The 26059-nt window shown below is 44.0% G+C and overlaps 1 protein-coding gene across 6 annotated transcripts in view; it reads left to right on the top strand.

The window, feature by feature from the left end:
• The window catches only part of schip1 (schwannomin interacting protein 1), a 196450-nt gene that overhangs the window by 154072 nt on the left and 16319 nt on the right, over positions 1-26059 (top strand). The window contains exons 1-2 of one of the 6 annotated variants that reach the window (XM_071496499.1): positions 1123-1732; positions 4664-5446. In XM_071496499.1, coding sequence (XP_071352600.1) covers positions 1724-1732; positions 4664-5446 — 792 coding nt within the window. In that variant the 5' untranslated portion in view covers positions 1123-1723. Of the gene's footprint in view, positions 1-1122; positions 1733-2341; positions 2816-4663; positions 5447-10083; positions 10444-17551; positions 18046-24934; positions 25302-26059 lie in introns of those variants that run through there. The other 5 variants (XM_071496498.1, XM_071496497.1, XM_071496500.1 and 2 more) reach the window with 5 other exon arrangements.

Below are 26059 nucleotides of genomic sequence, written 5' to 3' on the forward strand. Positions count from 1 at the left end.
TCAAGACATGCAGATCCAGTGCCTAATCATAACACTTGCTTCTTTGGAGTATGTTTTACTCCTGCTGTGGATGAGATTTGTTTATCACTGACCCTTAAAATAGCTACAATAGCACTAAACCCAAAGATATTTTTGTATGACTGAGAAAAGCGGCCAATTCTGATATTTGAGAAGCTGGAACCAGCTAATGCCAATTGACTAATGGATCAATAAACTAATAATTTCAGCTTTACTGTAAATCAGGAAGGAAGGTTCTGATTATTATTATTTTTTTTTTTTTTTTCAAGGCTGTATTGAGTTGCTTTGTACAGGGTTACGGTAATAGATAAGTCATATACAGTAATGTTGGACCCATTGGTAAGCACTAAAAAGTACAGGCTGTGAGAAAGGAAGTATGTCAGTAGTGTTAAGAGCCTTTAATGGTGTATAGATTGTTGGAGAGATAGTGAGCTCCTTTTGCACTGCTGGGCAGTGGTACTGCTCTGTTAATCTAATATAGAAGTCTCAGAGCAATCTGTGATATGTGTAGGTGTTTGATGATCAACTTGCCCTTTGCACTGTATCTGATTTTATAGAAGAATACTATATTTTTGTACAGCAAAAATGTTTTTATTATTGGTGATTGTGCTTAGCTTTAACAGTGTTTGGAACCTGCTCTCTGTGCCTACCTAGCCGAGGTGGCTATACGTTTTATTATAAAACAGATGAATCCATCCCTATGTGACACAAACCGAACATTACAACTATCTCAAAGGCTGGATTTATTGCAGGGCTGTTGCATTGGATTGCATTAGATTGTACAGGTGTACCAATAAACAGGCAATTCAGTGTAAGATGAAAATGACAGCCTTTGCACAACAGAAGGGTCCTTAAGACCCCTGAGGTTTTTTAAATGTATGTGTAATAGAAAACCGGTCCAGAAATATTCCAAATGGAGAGCACCAGAAGTACGTTTAATAATTTACCCAGATAGTTTCCTCTCTCTTTCTCTCTCCATCTCTTTCTCTCCCTCTGTCTCTCCCTTTCATTTGCAAGGTCAGTGGGTGCAGAAGGTTGGGCTTTAGTTCTGTTCTGTCGTCGTCACTTTCTCCTCGGAGCTGCAGGCTGCGACAAAGAGCCGGCATAAATGAGAGCCGCCACAAACACAAGACCTGTGCCGGCCACGGAGCAGCAGCACGCTTGCTTTGCCTTCAGTTTGGAGTCTGGTCTCTGTGTAATAACTTCATGATAAAGGCTGTGTGAAGGCTCTGAGACGTGCGCAAGCCCACAAATATAAGCGGCCGCACTTTTACTCCGAGCTGATTCATTTTCCAGCTGACGTGGGAGCGGGAGCGCAGGCTGAACTGCTGTTCGGGCATCTCTCGGCGTGTCGGGGAGGAGAGGAGAGAAGCGCCGCTGACCTGCTGGGATTTTCAGCCATCCTGGGTTTTTTTTTGTTTGTTTGTTTGTTTTTTTTTTTGTTGTTGTTTTTTCTATCAAGACCCCAGACTCCGGCTGGCTCCTCTGTGGACTGACTACACTCAGAGCGATGACTGTACTGAATTATCCACCGGTTCTCTGTAATTTTTCCGGCGAAGACAGCCCCACCACCACCACCACCACCACCACCACCACCCGTCCTTAGAATAGAGCTGCTGTGAAGCAACTCAGCACCGTCACCGTTGTCTAACAGCTGGGATTTACACTTTACCATGTCTTGAGACGCGGAGGGAAAGCTACACAGATGATGGCAGTGAGTATATAGCCTCGGTTAAATGGCACTGGTGTTGCATCCAGGCTACTTTTAGCTCGTCTCCCGGGGAAGGTTTTATCCACACAGCCGGTGACTTTAATTTTGACCGATAATCGTGTATTGACGGGGGGGGGGGTCCGTCTTGTCACAGCTGTAGCGGGTGTCATCCGCCGTGACAGTGTGATATAGGGCGTTTCTGTCACCGCTGTTGCCGGGGGACATCAGGTTCCTCCTGGGACTTTTTGGGGAACATTACATCATTTGAGGAGCCTGTGAATGACTCTGCAAATTGAAGGAACGCGTGTGTATTTTCTAAATGTTTATAACCCGAATAACGTGTCGTTTTCGAACAGATGTAGTCCCTTTTACTAAACTACAGCCCAGGCTATATGTTGCCAGATGTAATCATGGAACTGTCATGCGTGCACAAATGCCACTTGGAGTGCGCTCGACGCACGCAAAGACTGGGCGTGTGCGATGGTGCCCCTCACAAGCCACCTAGAGATCGACGGGCAGAGTTGTGAGGGTAGTCTCTGGCATAAATTAACCCCCCCCCCCCCCAAACACCCGCCCGGCTGCGGGGTGGGGATCGCTGCAGCTGTCAATTTGCATGTATTTTGTTGGCCAAATCCAGCCTGTATAGCCTGCCTGCGCCTCGGTTAATCCCATAGCGGATCGGCTTTACCGCTCCAGCCTGCCGTCTTGCAGCGCCTTCCCCTCTCTCTCCCTCTCTCTCCCTCATTCACACACACTTTAAATGATTGCATTATATTAATCGGGCTCATGTGACCATCATGTATTGACGTGATGATATCTGGAAACCAAGCGCTGTTAGGAGGCAGCGCAAATCGGGATAACACTTCAAGAAAAAGGATCGATGACCGAGATTTGAAACGCGATAGCAGCTCGGATACTCCGCTTCTACTCAGCGGTCTTCCTACTTTGGAGAGGAAAACCCACCCAGTTCCTGAATCCGGGTTTTTATAGCAATTGATGGGTGACAAAGCCACGATGAAGGGCTGGTTCATACACGACAGGAACTGGTGACCGAGTGGTGATCCAGCGCGTTTGATGAGCACGTCGGTAAGGTTGTTCTCCGCTGAACTGATGCGTCGAGACGCTGTGTGTATCATCGTGTGACACTTCAAGCCTAAATATTACCTTCTACAAATTCGTGACCGCAGTCATCAGGCTGTGAAATACAGAGTCCAAGCGATTTCCAGTGTTAGGCCGTAACTAGGCTGGTAATGTTGTGTGTGCGTGTGTGTCCTTAAGTCCTCCCCCTTCAGTTGTAAACCCCCCTGGAGTTTTTTTTTAATTTTTTTATGTCAAGAACACACAGATTGTTAGAAATGATCCCAAAGATGTGACTAGGGGAGTTTACGTGTCATTACTGTCCAGACTGAGGGCTAACCAACAAAACAGTTATCATGCATTCTGGCACCGGTCTAATTTATGAGTGAGTTAAATAATCAGCAACAGAAATGTAAGTCTCCCCCTGGACACACTGAAGGTCCCAACGCTCCTGTGGCAATGCAATATGTTACCAAGGCGTTTTTAACAACATCATTTTAACTATGGAATGGCAACTTGCCATCATGTCAAGCCAAAGTGTGGCTTTTGTGGCCCCATTTGTGTTCATCCCTGCGGCAGCTTCACTTCTGTTCTCTTTGACCTGTTAGCATTTCACAGAGAAATGCAAGTTTCCCAGCACAGAGTGGCTTATGTCTCCACACTGCATCAGCAATTTGTGTATCTCATCTCCAAGATGCTGAGTCACATTGCTTTGCGTATTTTGTGTGTTTGTGTGTTGTCCTTTGACGTCAGCAGCCAGTGTCTGCACAGGTGTGATCTGGTAGCCATAACTCAAGAAGGCTGATTCTCATTAGAATTAATACTGTGTGTTTTTTTCTGTTTCTCCCTCTTGGATCTTCTGTAAGAACCAAAACTACTGGAAGTCCTCGTGGTCCAAACCAGTAATCAGCAATCTTCATAATTAATTTATTTTTCAGAGCAGCTCATAATGTGGCTCACATAGGAAGATGTCATTAATTTCTCTTTGCCCTGAGAGAAATTTTGCTGCTCCTTGCTTTTCATTAACTTTTAAAAGTGGTGTGAGACACTGTGATAATGTGCTCCTGTGGAGAAAAGACTGATAACTGTGCAAGAGAGCGCTCGGGTCAGGTGAAGATTTGTGGAGGGTTGTAAACAACACAAATGTTTTCATTAGCTGCAAACTAGTCAGTCAGACAGTGATTGGGGTATCTATGGGAGAAACACAGTCTAGGTTAGACAACAACCCTGGACTCATCTGTCCATGTCACAGTTTGGTGCGTTGTGTATTGACGCGTCAGTGTCACTCACTCTCAGCCCTCCTAACACCCTGTTTTGTCCCCGTGGTGCTGTGCAGATGTAACAGTAGGTGGTGGGATATTATTCTGACACATCCAGCCACACAGACTCTGCCTTCCCTGTGTTTGTCAACTACTGCACAAGCGCACACTCACACACATGCACATCTACCAATACAGAGGAATGCAAAAGGAATGAGATTAACGCTGAGCATAGTCTAGAAAGAGTTGGAAGCTTTGGAGCAGTGCAGTTGTAGCGGGGAAGACTGGAAAACATGTCCAAAGGAGACAGTGACTACAAAATTCTGTGCAGAAAGGAAGTTCCTGCGGGACAGGAAGTGCTTTGTGGTTGCCTGTCTGAAACCGCAACACTGGTGTGACTAATCTAAGTCTACACACTTCCCTAAATTCTCTTTTAATTTTCCACTTTTCCTTCCTCCTTCCCTCCCTCATCATTCACTCTTCACAACTTACAATACGTCTCTTTCAAACCCTTGTTCAACGTACCACCTTTCTCTTTGCATGTTCCTGTCTCTTGTCCTTAATCTCATTCTTCCTCTGTGTTCCTTTGTCGTTACAGGATTACCGGGAGGATGGCATGGACCTGGGGAGTGATGTATCCAGTCGCTCCAGCTCAGAGTCCAACTCCAACAAGGTTACGCCTTGCTCCCCTTCTCTTGACCTGGCCACTTTGGAGGACTACAAATCCTCCCCCTCTCTGGACCTGGTCACCTTAGAGGACTATGAGGAGGACGAGGACTACCAAGAGTATAAGAAGAAGGTGATAGAGGAGTGGGAGAGTGAGTATGGAGAGGACTACACCTCTCCACAGCCTCCCGGTCAGGAAGAAGGTGGAGGAGGCATCGTGGGGGTTGATGGCCTTGGCAAGGGCTACAGGAAGACAGTGAACAGTCGCAGCCTCGCTGAAGAATTCCAGGATGTGAAGACTGTCCCGCCCCTCCCGGCCCCCAGCGGACACACTGCCACCTCAGTCGCAGCCGTCCCAGAGGAACTGAAACAGAATGGCAATCTGATTTTGCCCCGGAGCAATCGGCTCCACTCCCCCGGTACACCACAGGGGGGCACAGGGACTCCCAAGCCCAGCCACCGCAGCTCCAGTCAAGGCAGAGGGAGCCGCAGCAGTGGCGGGGGTGGTGGTGGAGGAGGTGGAGGAGGAGGCAGTGGGACTGGGGTACGAATGGGAGGATACAGAGAGGAGGAGGGTGTGGAGGAAGAACCTCTGCCCACCATGGACTGGGCAGCCCTGGAGAGGCACCTGGCTGGTCTGCAGTGCAGAGAGCAGGAGAATCAGAACCTCAACCACAACCAGAACCACAACATGGGCAAGACCAACTACACCTCAGTGAGTGTGCAAGGTTTTTACATTTTATGTCTACATGTTCCTGTGGGTGTTTTAAGATTTCTCATCCATTGGTGTGCTGCTGCAATCCAGCAGTTATCCATGTCAGATGGACCCTGGAAACATGAGGTTAGGTTAGCTGCAGTAAGAGAGAGGGATTAGTCGGCTAATGTAGCGCTAAGCTATGTGGCCCTGCTATTAACCTGACCATGACGGAAGTCTGTGCTCCACAGCTGGAGGTAAATGGAGGCTGCACGGGGCAGCAAGGAAACATGTTACTGCAGATTCCTGTTAACAGGAAGTACGCTGACTCGGAGACGCTCTTTAAGTCCAACAGTTGAAGCAAAAATGTCCCATGTCATTGTTATAAGTCTTGTCAGCACGGTAACTGTTATTTGATGACAGTAGATAGAAGTTTTACGGTTTGCTGACCTTAGAGACTTCATGTCTGTGAAAGCGAATTTTTAAAAACCTATACGTTCTTTGCCATGTGGTGTTTCTACCAGAAGAGGTCAGTGTTGCATTGACTTTCCATAGTGAGCTGCTGCAGGCCTTTTAATGCCGCACCAGCAGCACCAGTGCTACAGGCTGTTATGATTCACTTGCAATCTCATGACATCACTCAGTTTAAATCACAGTCAGAGTTTTATGTTTTGCTGTTAGTCTGAAGGGTGTAGCTTTAAAAATGTTCGGGAGCTTAGAGCAGCCACAGTTTCAGTGCAGACACTAAGCTCTTGTGTCACCGAGTAAAGCTAAGTGAGGGCAAATGTGTGTTTGAGAGAGGGCGACTGGTGTTCTCTTTTAGTATGCGAGCTCTAAGACCTTTTCCTCAGTGCACACAGACAATGGCTGCAGCCAGAGCCATTGTGAGTGTGTTGTGTGTGTTGTGTGTCTTTGTTTGTCTGTCCTGGAGGCCCCCTCTGTCTCCCTGAGGCATGTCAGGAATGCAGCGGGAGAAGTGGGGGATGAGAGGGAGGAAAGGACAGGAAGATGGTATCTTTAAGACCAGGCAGTTCAGGCCATGTGGCTCATGTGTTTGTGTCAATGTTCATTACCTGCTGTCCATCTTAAATGGGAAGGTCACCTCCTGGTTTGCTTTAGTCTGAGGGATAGTCTGTTCTCTCTCCCTCTCTCTCTCCCTATGTGGTGGGATGTGATATAATTGACCCGGGCGAAAGAAAATCTCATGAAAGAGAGCCTCTGTCTCCACATGCAGCCACTATCGTCTGCATGCACACACGCACAAGCACACAAATTCACAGATGTGCATTCTTGGTCTCTGCTGGTGTCTCACATGTGTGTACATGATGGTAGACTAAGCCTGGTGTGGTAGATAGAGATAGCCCAGTCTTGATGGTGATAGTGCCACAGCTTCCAGCTGTCTCTCCCATTACAAGAAAAAAACAAGCCTCAGAAAAAAATGGACCCCAGAATTTAATGGCCCTGTGTTGATAAGAAATTGGAATTACCCATGTAATCCCACCTAAGTAGGGAGCAGAGGAGATACACACTCATATCTTGGACAATCCCACTCTTAAAATCTCTGAGGTGTTGTTGCTATTTCTGTGGATGAATGCCCATTATATGGATCAAATCAGTAGGTTCAATTACTGAACTTCTGATATGTTATTTGACTTTTGGTGTTTTTAGTCCTGTCCCTGACCCTCTGCATATCGTAAAAGGGGACAATGGCAGTCCTGACCCGCTGCTAACCTGCTAACAAGATCATAAAAGCAGTCAAGTGGCAATTTAGGACATTCCCACAAGACATTCTCAGTCTCTTTCTGTGTCAGGGGGCATCTGGATTTCTTAATTCTCAAATTTGCAGGACTTAGCAGACACCCTGGAGGAAAGGGAGGACTGGTGCTTTTAAAATGTTGTTAAATATTTAGACATCCACTCAGGCGGGACCCAACAGCGAGACGGTGCGTGTGTTCATGTATAGAGGGGTCTGTCTGTCTGGGATGTTGCCGGGGTCCAGTGGGACAGAGATATTCATGCTTCAGTAGAGCTTCAAAAGCATCTGTGCTTTTCAGAAAGACGGGACACAGAGAAGCCTAAAGTTAATAATGTGCAGCGGTCGCTGAGTGCCTGGAGACTGATTTTGGTTGGTCTGCCAGAGCTAGACTTTTGTAAGAAATGTAAAAAAGTTTGGGGCAGTCAAATCAGTGGTTCACCAGACGTGCTCACTGCATCAGACAGGATCCACAGTCTCACTGTGCACTTGTTGTCCGGTCCACATCTCACATCAGTTCCCTTTGCACTGTCTCATAGAGGATTGGGTTAAATTACAGACAGAAGAGTCTTTGAAAAGGCTTCTTTGTCTACATATATGGACACACTTAAACACCCTTCATAGAGGTATTGATTTTTGAGCTGTGAGCCCAGTTGCAGATTTATAGAAAGCTTTCCAGATTTGTATCCTGTGCCATGAAAAGCTTAATTTCTCCTGTATCTTGTTTCATCCCCAGCTCAGTTTTGTATTAATGAAGTGTTGATGTTATTGCAGGTGTGTTTAGTCAGGGTGTGGTTTCAGGCTGCTGTAATCTCAGCGTCTGCCTGCAGGCTGTGGGTGTGGGGTCAGGAGGATTCATGAGGATGAGGGTCATGCTGACCTGTTCATAATTTGTTTCTAATGAACTCTGGAGGCTCGTGGCAGAGAGGGGCCCACAGGGACTTCAAGTGCACCAGGGGTAACACTACCCTATCCCTCCATTTAGCTGCACACCCTTGGAAGATAAACAATAATATTATTCTTCCGAGTCAGTCCTGAGGTGAAGAAGGCAGAGATGGGGTCAGTCTACACGTATGGCTGTCTATACTCGAAACTTTACCTGTGTGGTAGGGAGCATACTGGAAAAGTCTGAAATCTATGCCTGCAGGCAACTTCTTTTTAAATGTCAGAGTGCACACGCCCAGACTTACTCACACTATATAAAACACCCCATGGGCAAATTGTGGTTACAAAACCAGGACCTGTGTTGGAACCTGCAGCATTATTTCTGCTTTAAAAGTGTAGAGAAGAGCTCTCTCTCTCTCACTGTCTCTCTCTCTCACACACACACACACACACACACACACACACACACACACACACACACACACTTAGCACATCCACAACTCTTTAAAAAGAAAAGAAATGCAGTTTTTCCAAGCACATTTAGTCTTATCCAGGTGCACACACACACACACACACTATTTCTACTGAACCATCCTAATCATGCCAGAGCATTTACTGCACTTTAGTGCATATTTTCATACCAAGCGCTGAGCAAATTTCTCAGCAGTAGACTCACATAGAGTCATACTGTTCAGTTATAGGTTCACACTCTGACTCAGTAATACTTTGTGACATGTTTGAAATCCATTTACGGTACAGTCCGAAGATTAAACATACTGTCCTTAAACAACCTCCCAACACTTTGATGTTCTCTTCACACATCTAAAAATGAATGTCACTCTCAACAGAGGTGATCTCTACCTCTTACCAGTTTATATTTTAGCACTGGAGGACAGTCTTCTCAAATACCGTCTCTGTGTTAAAGTTGAACACCACATTTAAACATCTGGATCAGCTGACTGTAAAAGCATTTGTCTTCTTTAGCCCTGGAGAAGCTTTGTCAAGACGGAGAAAATATACCTTAATGATGTAAATGTTTTAGCTAAAAGCATGTGTTAAAAACTGGACACAAATATATTAGAAAGGTCTAACAAAAACACTTAATCCAGCTGCATTCTGGGAAGTTTTGACTCACACTATGGAACTTTTTTTTTATATGTTTCTTGCATGTCCCCCAACTGTATACAAGAGCAATACATAATTGCTACAACTGTTTTCTAAATGGGTAATAATGTAATTCGAAATAGCCTCAGACACATAAGCCTTGACAGATGTGACAGTTTACCTTTCTCTGTTTCCAGCAGTCAGAGGAAGCAACATGGCGATGAACATCTACTTAAAAGGAAGGTGCTGCTGAAGCACACCATATAAACAGTAAAAAGGCCAAGAGCCAAAACAAATTGTACAAGTCTGGAGCACTCTGCCCCAGAAAAGCACTCAAGGGCTGTGGAAAATAAATGATGAGAAAGAAGCAGAGAGACACAGAGAGGTTAGAGAAAAGAGCAAAGGCAGAGAGCGGTTTCCACTCTCTGCTCTGTGATTATGTACAAGTTCAGTAGTTGAACTGGGCTCGCCGCCCTCCACTAACAACCTAACTACTACCTTCACGTAGTACTCAGACTGTGCCACGTAGAGGGAGAGAGACGGCGAGGTTAGGAGAAGGAAGAAATTGCAGGGTTTGACTGTGGTTATAGTGGATATAAATAGGCACGAACAATGAATGTCAAGCAGTCACACTGGAGTTAGGCCCTGAATGGGAAAAACAAAGCAGGCAGGCCTGAAAAGAGAGATAGCTGGGATAAAAAAAAGAACCTGTGGAGGAGGAGGGAGGTGAGAGGAGGAATGTGGGGTCACAGGGTGGCGAGCCAAAAGGGGTGGGAAGTCGCAGGAGAAGATAGTCAACGTATATATGGGTAGGAAGTGGGAGGAGGCTTTAGAGATGGGGGGGGCAGGGCTTAAACCAGGTGTGGAGAGCGCCTGCTGAGGCTCTGGTGTCTGGCTCAGCCCCTTAGGCTTAACCACAGCTCCTTGTGTGTGTGAATGTGTGCATGTATGTGCCGATACCAGCTGAAACACGCCCGGCCCTCTGAACGCTAAAGCTCACACACACTCTCCTCACACAAACTGACTTCACTTGCCTCTGCCTCAGATTTCTGCCTCCTGTTAGTCCACACACACACACACACACACACACACACAGAAGCGCACATTCACCTCTCTAAATCAAAGGATATCTTTTTCTTCTCATGGTATCCTGACAGTCTGCCAGTGTTGGTAGATGTTTTTTTGTTTTTTTTCTCCTTTTCTTTTTTATCAGTGGAGTATTTTTCATCTCAGCTTAACCTTGGATTCCTCACAGCAAGCCGGGCACTTAACTCAGGTAAAGCAAAATATAACCTTATTATGAATATGAAATTTGTGCTTTTTGTTTGTCAGACCTTTTCCAACATTACTTGTACATGTGATGTGGCTGTATTCAAACCTTCAGACAATCCAGGTTCAAAGTAGATATATTGTTTGGCAAAAGGCTCAACATGTAATTTTAGCCCAGGCCACTGCATTCCTCTGCTGTGACATGTGGTCTTTTGAATTTGTATGTAACAGAAAAGTTAAATATGTCGAGAATGGAACATAAAGTAGAGCCAGCTGTACATCTGTCAATGCATCTCAGTTTCCTCACAACTGTGTTCTGTGTGACCCTTTAACAAAGAGCAGGTTCATGCTGGCAGGACTCTGACCATATGTGGGTTGCTGCTTGGTAGCGCTCTGTTTTCTTCCTTTCTGGCAAAGAAAGTAATCAAATATGCAGTGCATTTACTTAGTGTTTTAAATAAGCAAAACATGTGTGCTGTACAACTGTTTTGAATGTTCCTCTTACCTTAAGGTGCAGAGAAAGTTTGTGTGGCACACCAAATCGAGTTCAAAGAACTAGTGATGACAAAGGCCAGCTGATTAAAAACTTTGGATACCTCAGGTCAGCTCAGGCTTTCTGTTTGTGCACTCTGCTGCATGCACATACATTCTCCACATGCACCTGCATGGAGGAAACAGGGAGACTGTCAAATCCCCCCCAAAAAAACAGAAATCCATTACTTAAATATACTTATATATAGATTGAGAATAAGTCACAGAAGAGGGCAGCATAAGAAGGCACAGTTGACACTGTAAAGCTTTGCTTGGGTCTGGCATTGTTGTCTTCATTGTGGACGAGGAAAAAGGGAAAAAGCTGAGGCAAAACATAAGAACAAACTACCATAAATGGGTAAAATCAGCGATTCACAAGACTGAATAGCCAGTCTGTAATCTCTCTCACTGTTGGTGATTCAAAATGCTCAGTGGGCCAAATGTGCCAGGCAGCTGACTGCCAGCTTGGTGTGTCAGGGTACCCACAGAGTAGTGTTTGTTGGTTTTATCACTGAGGAGTGCAGCATTGACCCCTTTAATTCAGCTGAAAAGTGCAGTCAGCTTAACAACTCAACAAGGTGATCTGCTAGATCCTGTTTTATCTGGAGAGGGTGGTATACACCTGCACATACATACAATCAAAACATTTGGATTGACCTGTGACTTAGTGGGGATTGTCAAAATGTCCAAGAAATTCTGCAGGATATTAGATTCAGCCTAAACAGGAGTGGTACTGTCTGAACTGCTCTTATCTGGTGTCAAAGTACGGCTTAATCAGCTGCTTGATAGCCTCTCCTCGTCTGAACTGGTTACCAAACACAAAAATACTCAAACCTATTTGAACTGATGAGTAATAATGAGACTGCAGGTGTAGATGAACTGACAAAGACAGGCAAGGTAGACAGTTACTGAGGGTTTCACCTTCACCAGTGTGTTTGATGATCCAGAGTGATGTCACCCAGGTGAACCAGTGGAAACCAGATTGAGGCACTGTTGTGATTGGAGATCAAATGATGGGTTAGGGTCAGGGTTGTTTTGGGTGGAAACACTTAGCCCACAGCTACACATGCCTCCACTTCTTATCTGATTGATAATCCTGAAAGATACACAACCACTCATACAAGCACACCCTTCCTCTGATTCATTCTGCCATGTTTCACAAAGGTCTGAGTAAGGCCCGGCGTGCACATCAGCTAAGAGGCTCATACCAAGTCTCAAACTCATTTTACTACACTATTACCAATCTCCACCTTCTTCTTCTTCTCCTTTTCTTTTCTTCTCTCCTTATTCCCTCTCTTCCAGACATCCCCTGTCCTTCACTACCATTCCCACTCCTGTTCCCTGATAATTGTCTGCTTCCTCAAGCTGTCAGGAAGCATTATAGCCTAATGTTCTCACACAGCCAAAATACAGCAGGAGACCATTTTCCCCCCTCTGCCTCGCTCCACTTCTCCACCCCCTGAAAACTATCAAAGAGGGGGCACAGGCTGTGAGTGGCAGAGCGTGCTGTGGAGGAAATGGGGATTTATGTAGCAGTGAGGAGACAGCCTCTAATGTTATAGCTTCATGTCAGTCCTCATACTGCACAGTCACTACAGTGAAGAGCCACATACAAACACACAGGCCGGCTTTATAAGTAACGGGGCTGAAGAAGACAAAAAAACAAGATTTATTGCAACAAAAAAGAAAAAAGTGAGAGACCTGGAAATTGAAAAGGGGGGGTGGGGGGGGGGTTACATTTTCTAAGCAGTGAAGGATTTTAAACTCATATCCATCCCCTCTCCCATGTCCTGTCAGAGAGATAAAGGGTTGAGTCACTCGCGCAGACAGTGGCCTATGTTTGTGCTGAGTGTGCGTGCTCTCCAGGACATGTGTGTTCATTTGGGTGGAGCCGAAACATGAAACACTGTTCTTCTCTGCACCTAATTATAGAGCGTGTGCTTGGGTGTGTGTGTGTGTGTGTGTGTGTGTGTGTGTGTGTGTGTGTGTGTGTGTGTATATATGAAAGGTAGAGATGTGGGTTGTGAACTTGGTCTGTTTATTCCAGGCTAAAAATACAAGGAATGTTTAAATGACATCGACACACCCACACAGACCCCGACAAACCAAGGGTTTTTTTTAATCTCCATGTTTCAGATTCTGTGTTATCTAAGATGTTAGTCTGTTCATGTGACTGTGTGTGTGTGTATGAGAGAGAGAGAGAGAGAGAGACAGAGAGAGAGAGAGAGAGAGAGACAGAGACACAGACCAAGATAGAGACTTTGAGCCAGATCATGCAGAGAGCTTCATCTGTTGCTGTAGAGAAGAGGGCATATCATATCACATAGGGCAGTCCATCTCTTTGCATAGCCACAAGACAAGAATAACCATAACCATTCCATCAGACTAGTAGTCTATAGACCTGCAACTAATAATTTTGAGTCTGTAAAATGGCAGAAAATAGGGGGAAATGCCTGTTTTTTAAATTCCTTATGAAATCCTCATGTTGCTTGTTTTGTCCAGATGCAAAAATATTCAGTTTATTATCACATAAGACAAACAAAGGCAGTAAACCATCACATTTGAGAGGCTGAACAAGGGAATGTTTGCCATTTATGCTTGTGAATAATTGATATAGGGCTGCATTTCATTATTATTTAATCTACTGATCATTTTCTTGATTAATCGAATCATTTTGTTCTATAAAATGTCAGAAAATATTAAATATTAAATATTTCTCACAATTACAATATTTAGTTTTGTCTCACCAACAGTTCAAAGCCCAAAGATGTTCAGTAAACACTGATGTAAAGTAGAGAAAAGCAGCAAATCATCACATTTGAGAGGCTGGAACCAGGCAGAAAAATTATCGATTTACTGTCCATCAACTAACTGATCAATGGACTCATCAATGAAGCTGTAGAGTAATCAGCTAGTCCTTTCAGCTCTAAAGTTTGTTCTTTTCCACATTTTCATGATTTCATTTTTGCTTTCACCAATTTTTTATCTGTAGTCAAGACAACAAGAAATATACAAGAAATCTAGTGCGCCTGAGCTGCTTATTGTTCACTGTGACTCACAACTCTCGTTTCATAATGGACTGTGCCATTGCACAAATGTAATTGGTGGTCAGTTTGTCATTTATTCTGTTGGTCTACAAATTTGCTGTGACGCATTTAAAAATGTGAAACAAATATTAACACAGACTGGTGGTCACAGCAGGCTCAGTCTTTCCACCACCAACTGTAGTCCTCATTAGAACAACCTCTGGCGGCTGATCACAAGCACAAGCGCACACACATACACACACATGCACTCCCTGGCCTTCCACATCAGTTCCTCCCTGTCAGAGCGAGCTCATTACCGCCAGAATCTGGCCCCCACACTGAGCCAACCTGCTTTGCTATGCAGTGTTTTTACACTGGCACAAAATGTCAGCTCGCTAAAAGCATCTGTGCTCCCCCCTTCCTGCTGAGACAGAGAGGGAGGCAGAAAAAGAGAAAGAGACGGAATGAGGGGGGAGATGGAGAAAAGTGGTGAAAAGAAAGCAAGTGTAGTTACACTGAAAGGCCAGAGAGAGAGGAAGGAGGGGTAGATGGCACACAGGCTGAAAAGCTGAGGGCAAGCTGTTTTGTCAGCGAAAGGGAGGAGGCGTCACAGCATGACTGGGATCCATGTATTTTCCATGAGCTGTGCAGAGTGTTATGCGGCATTATCTACCACCTACAGTATCATGTCCACCTCTCCCTGCAGCCCACTAGGTATAGTAGAGTGAACAATCATGTTATTCACCCAATGACTTATTATGATTAGCTATTCACTGTTTTAGTTTGCATCTATAAATATGCCCACATAGCAGAGCTAAATACACAGAGCCCCACATGAGTGTTGTTTTGATGTGCAGGATGAGAGGAGCTGCTCCAGTGCACAGTGAACTCTATAACACACACTCGCAGCGAGAGTGACAGAAAAACAGCACTTTCTCCTACTCTGTGCATGCATAATTTATTTACTACGCTTGAATTTTGGTATTAGAATCAGCATACAGCTATAATTTAGCAGAAAGCCGCTATTTGCAGAAATCCACTGTCTTTTAGTTCTTAGATTTACACCTCCCAGCTCAGAGGAACAACTCATTATGTAGCCAGAGTGTGGGAGGATGAACTGCAGTCTGTCTGCAGTTAATAATCTTTGTTCTGAGTCTTCGTTGTGCTGATTTAGGCCTCTTACATAATCACAGTTGTTACAGTTTGTTTGCTGTGTCTGTTTTTTTAAGCTTATTTTTTTGCTGTTAAAGGTGGTTAATACAGATGTTAATGTAGAATCAGTGGCTACACACTGTACAGTCTGGTTAGTGTCGGATGTTGTTTCCTTTTTTATTGTGGATGAACAGGTACTGTCTCCATCTCCATCTGTACTGTGGCTCAGATTGTAACCTTGACAACCATGTGGAGGTCAGCGGGGGGGTGTCCTCAAAATGACTGCTACCAGGGTGATAGAGGAGAGAAAGGGGGCTGCTGCGGCTTCTTGTATCAAAGCATGGTTCACAGATGTTGGACATCAAAGTTATCTTTTGCTGCTATGTATGTGTGCACGCACATGTGCATCAGAGAGTGAAATCAGTACTGTGCATTTGTATTCACAAGGGAGAAGCATCAGGCTTTAGTGAGCCTGAGGCTGTAGAGATCGTAATGCTGGAGTTGGTACATCAGATCATTGACTCACTAACACTGGGTATTGGCTTCCATTTTAATGTTCTTCACTCATGAAGACTACGAAAAGCCAAGGAAGGAAAGAAAGTACGGTAGTTGTGTTGAGAATGAAACAAGATTTTCTCACTTCCACACACCTGGCCATGAAGTGGTCGGCTTGTCGGATTATCAGTTTTGGAAAGTTACAAGAGAAGTGTGGAGGGAGTGCTGTTGAACAATCTGACAACTGCTTCATCTGAATCAAACACCAAACACCTGATCAGATTTAAGCTGATCCTGTTGTTAGGCTCAGCTTGTGATTGGACAGTATAGTCCAACCAGTCCCCAGTTATTAAACTTACCCTGAAATCTTAATTTCTTTAAGCGACTGTTGATCACTAGAGGGCAGAAAGTACTCACCACAGCAAATCCATAGCAGTAAACCTTATTTGAATCAATTCATCACATTCTAGTGGCTAATGCATAAGCTGACATTCATGTGCAGCAGAAACAAAGCAACAAAAAAAGATGTTATATGTTTTCCTGTCTTCACCAACAATTTTATAATCTGCAGTTTCTCACTTGACTGTTTATCACTGTGTGCCTGTAAACTCAGCATAAGCTTTGGGCCTAGGTGGTAGCTTTCACTGAAAGAAAAAACAAGTTTATCACAGGTCAATGTCATGCACAGATAATTATATCCAAGGTTAGTGTGATAGGATGGGCAATGTTCCAGACTGCACCAGCTTGGCAACACGCAGAAGGCCAACCCAGAGCAGAGAGATCAGAGCAGGGAGTTCATCGATCTTCTTCCAGCTCATTAAACCCAGGAGTGGTCGTATCGGGAAAAGCAGCGTCACCCAGCAGAGATCAATATCGGATAGAGAGGTCTGACCCGGGATGAGGGAAGAGATACCAGGAGGTGTGTGTACTTAGCTACTTTGTGATATGTGAAATGATAACTCAATTCATTCAGTAGTTCAACTTTGAAAAAATTATCACAATCTAATGATTGTTAAGGATTTATGCAAAAATGTAAAATATTCTCAGTTTCTAACTTCTCAAATGTGATGGTATGAAGCTTTTTTCTGTTTTATGTTCAAAATTTATTTGGTTTTTGACTATTCACTGGACAAAACAAAGGACTTTAGGAAATTGTTGGAGCCATTTTTAACTATTTTTCACTATTTTCTGACAACTTGTAAACTAAATTAGTAACCGATTATTCTCAAAATAATAATCAGATTAATCAGTTGTAATAACAACCATTAGTTTCAGCCTCAGTACAGATATAAAGATGCAGGAGGGCTCATGTTTACATCTCAAAAGGATAGACAAACCCGAAAACAAAGAGATTTATCACAGTAATGAGTAGATGTCAGGATGGGGGAATGGATGGAGAGATGGAAAAGGGAGCGATTAACTGAGCAGGTTGGCCTGCATTTGGATTATAGACCAGCCATCTGCCACTATGGGATTATAATCTGACAAAGAGAGCGAGAAAATGAGGAGAAGCTGTGCATACTGTGTAATGTCCACGCACCATGCGTACTTTTACACTGTGAGGCAATAATGGCACAAACTCGCACATCAGGGAATGATATCTGAACAGTTGAAAATGGTGCTAAAAACACAAGGTTTGATGCCCAACCATGTTTTAGTTTGAGTTTTACAGCATTGCAGCATCCTGCCTTGGATGACTATTCATGCAGCACAGATAGGGATTAAGATAAAGATTAAAGTATGAAAGTCATTCCTCTGCCCTTCTCTCTCTGCTTCTCTGTCTGGCATGAGTCCATATGAAAGAGCGGACTGACATCCAGACCCTGACCCACACCTCCCTCCCTCCCTTTTCCACCATTCCCTCTTCCCACTGGCCGACTCTGTATGCACTCAGCTGCTCCTCCCCCTTTCAGTCTGAACCAGACAGAGAACGGCGACCGGGAGCGTAGTCACTCTGCTTTTCACTGCCCCCCCGCCCCTCTGTTTCTCTCTCTCGTTCTCACACCCCTCCTCCAGTCTATCGCTCCCCTCGCTCTTTTCGGCTTTGGGGAATCAGCGATCAAACCCTGCCCTTCTCTCGACAAACAGACAGACCAGAAAACAAGCAGAGAAGAGAGATAGAAAGCACAGGGTGAGGACGGAACTGACTGGAGAGGCAAGGAGGAGAATTGATTTCTAGTTTGGATCAAGGACTCGGTGGGATCCCACCTCTCCTCTCTTTTCCTCTCTTCTCCTCTCCTCTCTTCTCTTCTCCTCTCCTCTCCTCCCCTCTCCTCTCCTCCCCGCTGGAATACCGCTGCAGGGCTGGGAATCCTATCCCAGTCCCGCTCCTGTTCCCCCAGCTCAGCCAGCCCCACTGTAGGATGCTGTGAAGGATGGTCCACCAGGAAAACTGTTCTTACCAGGTAGTTCTCAGAGCTGAAGGACATAACACACGTTGTTGTAATTTAATTATGTCTTCGGCATCTTGACTGACGCTGAAGCTGAAGTTGATTTTCCTGTTGTTGGTTTTGCTGTTCATGTGAATATTTCTTCAGTTTATCATAACTTGAATGTCAAGTTGAATGTAGGACATTGTTGTGAATGTGTCGTTGCAGACCTGTGTAGGAGTATTGCTCTGTCTTTAGTGGTAATATTTTTGTGCTGTGAATCTGATGGCTGGCTGGTTGCTAAGAGAGCACTTCACTCAAGGGAATAATGTCCTACCTCTCCCCCTCCTCCTCCTCCTCCTCCTCATCCAGCCTCATCAATCCATATCAAGGAGGCATGAGGTGTGCATGTAACTGCAAGTTTATAAGTATCACAACTGAACTCTGTGTGTGCAAATGCATTTCTGAGCTGTGAGTGTCATGTTGTTGGATGCAAGTTATTCAGTGTGTGGCGCAGACATCACAGTGATGAGGAGAATTTAAATGTGAATGGCTGCTTGGAGGGTTGTGTATGTGTGCGTGTGTATATGTGTGTGCATGTTTATGAGTGTGTGTGATTCTGGTGGGACATGTGACAGCAGTGTCCCACTTTATCTAACAAGGAATTGGGAGGAATGAAGCAGTCATGATTAAAGGAAAGCAAGCACATCACAGCTGTACATCAGCTTTTCTATAACCAGCTCTGCTAGGGAAGAAAGTCTGCAATGCAGTGGAGATGGAGAGAGGGAAAAAGCAGAGAGGTAGATGAAAGGCAAAGGAGATGAGCTGAATATGCCGGGGGAGGCATTGGGGGAGAAAGATGGAGCTTCTTTGATGGGGGGGGGGGAGAAAGTGATGAAGCAGTGGGAGTAATGCATGAGAAGCTGCAGAGGAAGTGATGGAGGGAAACATAAGAGATCTAGAAAGACAGATCGGCCATGTGGGTTTACTTAACGTGTTTTATCAGCATGCAACATGAAACTTGGGAGTCCAGATTCTGTCCTTTAAACCATGAAATTTTTTTTTGTATGTGCAGTGGAAAATGCGATTCATCTAGTATGTGCCGCTGTTTTCTTCAGCCGAGTTGTTAAGCTCCATTTCAAGCTGAGTTGCCAACAGTTAAAGGTGCTCACCTTTCTGATACTATCAACATTTATAAAAGCTAATTTCTTGTCAGTTCTCTTGGTATATTAGTTTAATTTTGGTTTGGCTCTAAGAAAAGACAAAGATAATCTAATTAAACATTTGTATTAATCTTGGTGCATGTTCTGAATATTTGTATTTGCATGTCAGGAGGGCTGATTTGTGAGGGAGCGGTTGTGTAAGGGGATAAGGATTTCCTGCCATGTTTGGTGGTAGATAAAAGCTAGATGGAGCGACAGAGAAATGGCAGGAATGAAGGAAAGAGAAGCTGATAAGCAGAGTAAAGTGACTCCAAAGGCGCAGTGGAGACGGTGGATGAAAGGCAGACATGAAACAGTAACAGGCGAAGTATTGACAACAGAAGCTGGGCAATGCAAAGGGAGAGATGAGTAGAAAGAGAGCAAAGAGAACGGTATACAGCTTTCTGAAGCAGCTGAGATGATATGTGATAGGGAGAATGGAAGAAATAATTGACTCAGAAGATGAAAATTCAGGAAGTTGTTAAATAAACCAGTTAATGAATTTGCTGTGTTGAAGCATTATGTGGCTTTAATGCAAGGGGTGTACTAGAAAAGAAAGATGGAGCAAATATGAGAAAGAAGGAGATTGGTAAGCAGAACCAAGGGTTCAGGCTCTGATAACAGCAACTCTCCAGAGGCCCCTCAATTAGACTGGTAACCTGGCAACCAGCAGGCAGACAGCGCCCCTCACACACACACACCAAGGGATGGAAAGAAGCAAAGGGCAATGGGAGGAAGAATAGAGGAGAAGAAACAAGTGAGGGGTTAAATAAGGGAATAAAATGCAGGAAACGGATAAAGAGGAAACAGAGGAAGGTAGGCATGGTGTCGGCCCCGCATCTCCGTTTGTCTCCTGGGACAGTCCATGTTTCTTGATGATCTCTGTTTTGGTTATCAACATCATCGTTTTCTCCTGCTTTAGTTAAGGTGTGGTCCATTTGCCCTTTTCTGTTGGTGCCTCAAGGTGAAGGAGAAGAGGGAAGATAGAAGATGGGAAGGAAAGGAAATACAGAAAGCACCCGTTCTTCCCTGTTTGTTCATCCCACAATGTTTGAGGCAGGCAACCACTTAGTGTCAGAAACCATTAGCCAATTAAGTCACAGGCTGACCCTGGGAGAACCAGTGAATCAGCCACTTGACCCATAGTCAGCCAAAACCATCTATCGATTTAACCTCCGCCAATTTTGCAAATAAACCATGAAGCCAAAGAGAGCAAAAGATTAGAAGAATAACCAATCATCCAATGAAGCCACCGCCTTCATCTTGACGCTGCACTTCATTTCATTAAGTGCTTAAGTGAACTAAAAGCACAGTGTTTCTCAGCGTGTTTACTAGAGGCTGAGGTCTCAATATGTCATCCTGTTTCCAGATTCTCGTGTAAATCTATAAATCCTGCAGTGCTGTATTGTCAGCAGCAGCAGCAGTATCAAGAGGATGGAGAAGGGTGACGGTGAGATTTATCAGCTTGGCCACAGTCTGTCATGTCTGACCGTAGGTATGCTCAGTTGGCCAAGGCCTCACAAACTGATTGAATGTAGCAGTATTTGTGTGTACGTGTCTGAGGATTTATGAGTATTTATCTTATGCATATGTGTCTACAGGCTCCTGCAGTTGTTCAGACTTGACTTGCAGTGGTGAAGGAGAGCCTCAGTGCCAGTGTAACAGTATATGAGGTGTGGTCTGATGAATTATAAATGAGGACGAGCTTTACAGTAGATATCACATACGGATCATGCAAGAATGACAGAACCGATCAATAAGGGTCTTTAATAAACCAAGTTCATGGAATTACTGATGTTATAAACTCATCTTGTTGGCAAGTATTATATTTAAAAAATTTATTGTTACATCTGATGTTATTTTGGCAAATGTGATAATAATAACATGATATAAATTTTAGGTCATATTTTTGTAAAATAAGAGCATTCCTTGGCCTAGTACACACACAGATAAAACAAGACACAAGTGCAGGTATTAATTGCAATTTATAAGATATAGGGTGTGTTACACCGTGTGTGTAATGTAATTTTGACTTTGTTTCACTGCACCGTGGTTTATGTGAAACTTGTGATCATATGATTTGGCTCCCCTGTATCACACATTCGCTGTGTGTACTTTGTCCTCATATTATACAATTTGTCAAAACTGCAGCTCCCTCAAACACTGGCCTCTTTGTGAGTTAGCTGACTTCCCGATGGGCCGCCCCATGCTTCTTTAGCAGCCCAATTTGTTTGGAACACAGAGCATTGCCATGGAAAAATTCTCAGCATGTTGCTATGGTAGCGGCCCCCTCGCTTCCTCCTCTTTCCAAAATAAGATCAGATCTGAGCCTCAAACGTCTCTTTCATATGTGTCAGTAAATGCGATCTGGTATCACACAAGCATACACATAGACATTAAGGAGCCCTGATGTTTGCCGATACAGAACTTACAAACAAACGTGGAGTGAGGCTGATAAAAAGAGCAAGTGCATCACAGCCACAGTCCCATTGGCCTCGGATCCCAGGCTTACAGGAGGTGCCAGGAACCCACTCTCCCACAGTCACCCTCTGTTCACTTGGAACAATGAGCTATTCTCTGTGTGTATGTCTCTCTCTCTCTCTCTCTCACACTCGCTCTCTCAGCTGACCTGACAGTCGAGCCATCATCTACATCAGGAATTAACCTGCGTGTGTGTCTCAGATACACGCCTGAAAGTATCCACATGCCCTTGAAATGTGAGTTAGACAATGTCACATTTGCAAGTGTGTTTGTGGGTGTGTGTAGATGCTTTGTGCGCATAAGTAACCCAGGTAACCCTTCCCTCCCACCCTACTGTCCCATTTGAATCAGCAGTGACTTCACCTTCACTATGAAGTCAGCCTCAGTAATGAAGCAGAGAACCAGCAGAGCTGACTCTGCCCCACCCTTTAGCCCCAAACAGGCTGCTCCCACTTTCAGCTAACACCAGTTTTATTGGCTTGTGCGTGTAGGTGTGTGTGTTGCTGTGTGTTGTCGGTATTGTCCCCAGCAGCAGTAGTCCACTGTGGGTGGATTCAGGAGCCAGCCAGACAATTCGCTGTACTCTACCCATAATCCCTAGGGATCAACACTGAATCAAACCCACTTCCTATTTTTTTATTTACTCGCTTTGTGTGTGTGTGTGTGTGTGTGTGTTCGAATGCTCTTTGATGTTATCATGCAAATGCATTATTCCCCAACTGTCTCTTTTTTTCTCGTGTTATTCTCATCTTCGCTCTGTCTCTCTCTCAGCAGAGGAACAGATGAATGTGACTCATGTTTATCAGTATCACTTGGCATTCTTTTCCCTCTCATCACTCTCCTTTCATCTCTGTTGTACCTCTTTGTCCTTGGCTGGCTATTTTATTTTTTTTATCTGCTATCCGTGTCTTTCCGTTAGATCCCTGACTATTTAGCAAGATTCGTCCTCTGATTCTGTCTGCAGGTGGAGGTTTGATTCTTCAAAGAAAAAAAACCAAAAACAACAGGACCCTGAACTTTTAACAAGCTTTCCCTCAGCATAAGGTCAGGGTTAAAGTTTTGTGTGTGTCTTTGAGGCATATAACAGTGCAATTGTAATTGTAATTGTAATCAATAAGCAAGTAATACCTAATAGAAAATTTGCCAATAATGTAGATAGATGAGAATTAATAAAAAAGAAAACAAGGAGCAAATTTCTAGTGGGAAGACTAGACATTTCCACCTTCTAACTAGGACTGTTAGTTTTAAACTTCTCAATATTGCCAAAATAATATCTGAGTTTCAGTGTCTTATTCAATAACTAAAATAATTTTCTGCAAAACTCTTTTTTTCCATTTAACAAAATAAACCAAACTTCTCAAATGTGTCAGGCTCTAATACAAACATGCATGATAAATGGCAGCTATAAAATCAAGTCATAAAGTAAGGCTTTAAATCAGAAAATAAGAAGAAAAATAAATAGACAAGATTAAGATTTTATCCACGCTTTCCTGAGACGTATGCTGAAAGTAGTGAAATTCAGGACCCAGCCCTGCTACTTACTGCTTTTGTAGTTGTACACAGTGTAGTGTTGAAATGATTTTGATGTTTTACTTCTTCTTTAACTTCTTTTACTTCTCTAATACATGGATTTGCTGCTTTTCTCAGTTTAATTCCATTTTAAATTGAACTATCCCTCAGATTTGGACTGTAAGTCAACACAAAACAAGGAATTTGACGGCTTTGGGAAATTGTGATATGTGGTATTTTTCACTATTTTCTGATATTTCATGGACAATTAAGCAATTAACCCAAAAAAGAAGCAACCAATTGATCAACCAAGAGAAATAATCATTAGTGTGCATTCTATTCAGCTTACACAGTAAAAATGTATGTGAGTCCCTGTTTTGGTGCAAATGAATTATGAGTTTGTTTCCACATCAACATGGTAATGGTTTTCTGAATCCTTGTCATGCCTATCATTTTTCTCTGTAACCAGTCGATGGTGTGTGTGTGTGTGTGTGTGTGTGTGTACTTGTACTTACTACACAGTAAGGACCAAAAAAAGTATTTTACTAACAGAGTGAGGACAGTTTGGGAAAGTGAGGACATTTTGGCCGGTCCTCACTTTTTGAGACACCTTCAAATCACATTTTGAGGGTTAAGACTTGGTTTTAGAGTTATGGCTAGAATTAGGTTTAGGTTAAGGTTAGGGTGAGGGTTAGGGTTAGGCACTTAGTTGTGATGGTTAAGGTTAGGGTAAGGTGCTAGGGAATGCATTATGTCAATGAGTGTCCTCACAAAGATAGAAATACAAGTATGTGTGTGTGTGTGTGTGTGTGTGTGTGTGTGTGTGTGTATGTGTGTGTGTGTGTGTGTGTGTGTGTGTGTGTGTGTGTGTGTGTGTGTTTGTGTGAAGTCATGTTCCCCTGCAGTGTGATTCTGCAGCCATATGTGGATATAATTTTCTGTCTGGGCGGCTATGACAAATATATGAGTCATGGGTCGATAACGTCTCACAAAGATGAGATCATTACACACCGTGGAGAGCTCAGATTGAAAATGTAAGTCACTGATACAAGGCAAAAGCAGTCACTGTGTATGTATGTAAGGGAGTGACTGTGTGTGTTTGTGTGCCAGACTAATGGTCCATTGTGCTCTGTCAGGGTTTATTCAGCTGGCTGGGGCTGTGGGGCTGCTGGCTTTGGAGTCCAGACAGGGCACTATTTTTACCTTAGCAGGAAGGCAGCACACTGCCTCCTCTGTTACATAAACACACAGATTTCACATTCATTTCACCATCTTAAAATCTACATTTTAAGTTAATCCATATTTCACAAACACACAGAATTAGGAGCTATTCAAGGTAAGAGGGTTAGGAAGCTTTAAAGGAAAAAATCTGAAAGGAGCCCTGTTTGTAATAGAGGGAGAATAAATATAGACAGTGAGAGATAGTGTCCAGGAGAGGCTCCAGACACACTGGGAGTCATCTAAACGCACACACAGCACTCGTACACTGCCATAAACACACACACACACACACACACACACACTGTTGCTATCCCATCGCTGAGGTGTGTCTTTCCAAACTGGTGGTGAGCAGCTGCTGTCCTCACGTCAGGGTGTTAAAACGGAAAAAAACACCAGTGTGAGTTTCTCCCTCTCCCTCCTCTCTTTTGCTGTCTCTGGCTGTGAGAGGCCGCCCTGTCCAGAGGGTGGAAGGTAGGGAGGGTCTAAAGGGGCCTTACCTCTGACCATTGTGCTTTCACAGTCCTGTGGGAGAGGTAGGAGACCTATAGAGGGGAAAGAGTGCAGTAGTCAGGGAGGTGAAAGAGAAACAGTGTCACAGCATGTTAGAGGAAGACAAGAGAGTGAAGGAGTAGATTTTTTTTTTTTGTTTTTGAGGCAGGGGTGAGTTGGCTAGGAATATGATGTCTACTGACTGGGCCCAACCTCAAGAGTCAGTCTGGACTAACCCTCTGTCTGTGGAGTAGAAAGGAAAAGACAGGAAAACAGGGAGGGAGGGAGGGAGGGATGAGGGAGGCACTAGATAATATGGATGGATGTGGTGGAGTGGATGATGTCATCCAGCAAGCGTCCAGCCTCTGCCTCAGTGATGACTACAAAGAGGTAAAGGACCATGTCGTGTCTCTTACGCTTCTTATTATAAGTATATTTTTCATGTTTCATGAATTGAAACCAGTGCATGCAGAGGTCTGGCTCCAGAGGTAACAAGTTCATCTACCAGCACCCCTGAAGCTCACTAATTAACACGTTATATCTCATTTGTTTAATCTGCACTGAAGTGCAAAAAGTTGCAATGGGTTGATATGCTGCTGGCCAGAGGCAGTGACAAGCAACTTCACAGTAACTACCAGCCATCAGGGAGTGACTGCTCCCAGCCAAGAAATAGTGCAGCACATTACCCAGCTAAACACAGCAACATTTCATTTTTTACACTTGTTTAAGATATGGAGTATAACTTGTTAAATTGTGAGCTTTGAAAGACCAGGAAGGCAGATTTTGTTTCCTTTGGGACTAACCTGCTGCTGGCTCCAGCTTCATAGTGAACACATAGGTATGAGATTGGTATCGATCTTCTCATCTAACTCTCTGCAAGAAGGCAAATAAGCGTTATTTCTCCAAATTCCTTGGGTTTCATGTGTTGCGTGCAGCTATGTGTTACAGCCCAAAGATTGAGGCTGATGTAATGCTGGAAGTGTGGGTATTACAGTGCTTGGATATTTGGGGCAAAGCTATGACATAATGGTGTGGGTAACCAGGCTTTTATCTGCAAATCTGCTTCATTCATTGGGAGAAAAAGCAGATTCCTCCTCTGAATCTTTCTCCACAAATCCATAGTCTGGCCTTGTTGTAGAGAGAAGCTC

Source organism: Trachinotus anak, unplaced genomic scaffold, assembly GCF_046630095.1.
Source record: "Trachinotus anak isolate AG129_WGS33_773 ecotype Australia unplaced genomic scaffold, CSIRO_AGI_Tana_v1 ptg000014l, whole genome shotgun sequence".
Lineage (NCBI taxonomy): Eukaryota > Metazoa > Chordata > Actinopteri > Carangiformes > Carangidae > Trachinotus > Trachinotus anak.